This window comes from Cryptotermes secundus, unplaced genomic scaffold (assembly GCF_002891405.2).
Source record: "Cryptotermes secundus unplaced genomic scaffold, Csec_1.0 scaffold117, whole genome shotgun sequence".
In the NCBI taxonomy this organism is placed as follows: domain Eukaryota; kingdom Metazoa; phylum Arthropoda; class Insecta; order Blattodea; family Kalotermitidae; genus Cryptotermes; species Cryptotermes secundus.
Genome location: NW_019737981.1, coordinates 2,308,533 through 2,311,306, shown reverse-complemented (window position 1 = coordinate 2,311,306; position 2,774 = coordinate 2,308,533). Strand labels below are relative to the sequence as shown.

Here is a 2,774-nt window from a genome sequence, read left to right as displayed (position 1 = left end):
ATAATAATAATAATAATAATAATAACAATAATTTTAAAAGACTAAGTTACTTAATTAATTTTATAGTCAAGTGAAAAGTACGTGATTTAAGCAGTTCCGATCACTGAAACCTGCTGTGGAACCAATTTAATTATTTTTTTTATACACTGTCCGTATCAGGATTACATAGCGTCGAATGGTTGGATGATTGATGGCTGATAAATTAGAATGGATCTGGAATGAAACGGTAATGGTCTATTCCAGATACTGTCATCGCATCTGCTAGGGAGAGTCTCGGAAAAGCCACGAAATATCACAGCCGAGAATCGAACCGGGAACCTTCTGCATATATATATCTCGAGCGTTATCACTAGACCAACTTGCTCAGCCTTTATGTTCTAGAGAAACACCAAACTTTAGCATCTTCCATCGCATATTTCAAAACTTCCGATCTTACTGAATGTTTTCTGTTACGTACTTTGTTGTTGAGGAACATGAACTGGATCTGCATGAGTGTGAGTAGCATCCTCGTGCCGGATCGGAAGACCAGAAGCGTGTCGTCGCAATCAGAGTCTTTTGCGAAATACTGTCCAAATTCGAGCCCGGAGTACACCATGCTTCCAATACCAAACCCTGCAATAGCATGCGCAAAATAAATACTGTGTAGGTAAGGTTAAAGATAAAAGTTGTCTCTGTGCTTAATTAAATAAACACGGCATGTCATGACGACATGTGGAGGAATGGAGGTATGGCTCCACCATTCTTGGCCTCGGCACTGGATGGAAGCGAGTGGTGAGCTCCACGCCTCAACCGTCTCCCCCCCTGAGAAATCACCGCTGGTACCCATTGGATAGGAGGCTTAGTGTGCCCGGTAACTTCAGATGCGATGCGGGATTGCCATCAGCTACAACGCAACATTCGTGAGGAAGGATGTAAGAGAAAGGGGTTGTGAGGATGAAGGGGGGGTGGATGAAACTGGCTCAGGATTGTGTGCAGTGGTGAGATTTTGTATTATATGTTGACCATTCGCGTTTTGCTATCACAGTGTTGCTGATGTTCCGGCTGTTAACCTTGTCCGCACAGAACAGCAGGTCTCTGGGCCAGGTATCAAAACCAGGACCTTCAGAATATGAAACAGGTAAACTAACCCTTGGACTGCAATGTTCTGTGATGTCAACATATACGTATGTAAATACGTACATTGAATTAATAACGTAATGAATTCGTAAACATATAGTGAGAATTAATGGGTTTTTGGACTTTGTCGATCGGCCGATGCTCTAGAAACCAGTGAACACAACGTTTAGGAAACTGGTTCTGTTTCCGTCATCAAGTGGAAAGGGAGAAAGCTACTTTTGTGGGTCCCTTAGAAAGAGCTAACCTCTATCAATGTATCCCCCCCGGCCCATCACATGAGGACGGAAACAGATCTAGTTTCCAAAACGTTGTGTTCACTGGTTTCTAGAATACCGGACGATGGACAGAATCCAAATACCCAGTAATTCTGACTGTTATACACCATCTCAGAACCCTTTAGAATCCAATAAGCACATAGATTGAACCATATCGTAAGTAAAAAATTAAAGCTATCCCTGTAACAGGCCGTGAAGGCCCATAGGGCTGTGAGACGTTGATGGTCCCACACTATCTAGACAATCGGCTCAAACATGGCGGTAAGATTGTCAGCCTTACGCGCCGGCCGCGCTTTACTCCCCAGGAAAATTCTTTAATTAATTCCTGGTACTCATTTCTGTTAGAGGCTGAGTAGACCCCAGGGCCATAGTGAGGCTGGAAGGATTAGTTCAATTGAAAAANGACGTCATCGGGACTTGAACCCGTGACCTTCCGGCTTGTAGCATATCGTACACATAAAAAACAAATAAAAGAAGTGTGTTCTGAATGCCGATAAAAATTATACTTGGTGTAATATTATACTGAAGCTGTGCCGAGTGTGACATGAATGGAGAAGCGGAAATGTGCAGTTTCTCAGGAAGGTGGGTGTGAGGATATGCAGGACTTTGTCTGATTCATAGGCATTCTTCGGTTTGAATACATTTCTTGAACTGCTGAATAACTATCTACTTCAAGTGGTACAGTATATAGAAGGGAATAATTACACACCCATTGCTCCAAGCCTCAGGTAGAAGCTTCCATATCTCACTATTTCTCTCCTGTAGCAGGAAGCCGGACATTGGCACACCACTCCATTTCTTCCTGAGGACAAGAATTCTAAGGTCATCGGTTTACTTAGGCTCAACTGTTTGACGTACGCCTGCATGTTCATGAATGCAAGTGAACTGCTTCCGGAGTGTACGCACTTCTGTTACTGTATAGAACGACAAGCTCAATATATTATTTAAATCTGAGGTGTGTTCACAGATGTATTAAAAGGTGCTGAATGCAGGATATACGTATATGCACCTGAGTAAAATGTATGCTCTTTATGTTACTGAATTCTTTAACATGCAGTTACATAGCAGATTGAGTATAAATTACTTTACAAACCTCGGTCAACCAGATATACAAATATATTTGTGAATCATACCATTAGAATTTGCTTGGGATTTCATATATGGTGGAGAACTCTAATTTCTGATGGCTTCTGGACGGTGGTGATATTTACTATTTAAATATTAAAATGGTTAAACTCGTGGACACCCTAAGCGAAGTTTTTAAATGCTTTCACTTCCTAAAGGCTCGTCCACATCACTCGCGCTCGTGCGTCAGAAGCTTACTGCTGCCGGAAAATCAGGATCTGAAACTGATATCTGTTGTGAAGAAATGCGAAGGCTTTG

General features: G+C 42.0%; 1 protein-coding gene across 1 annotated transcript in view; it reads right to left on the bottom strand.

The window, feature by feature from the left end:
• LOC111870510 (proton channel OtopLc) overlaps positions 1–2,774 on the bottom strand; it is a 20,770-nt gene that overhangs the window by 6,795 nt on the left and 11,201 nt on the right. Inside the window, exons 6-7 of the mRNA XM_023862858.1 lie at positions 2,101–2,193; positions 458–612 (exon numbers count right to left, since the gene is read on the bottom strand). Coding sequence (XP_023718626.1) covers positions 458–612; positions 2,101–2,193 — 248 coding nt within the window. The remainder of the gene's footprint in view (positions 1–457; positions 613–2,100; positions 2,194–2,774) is intronic.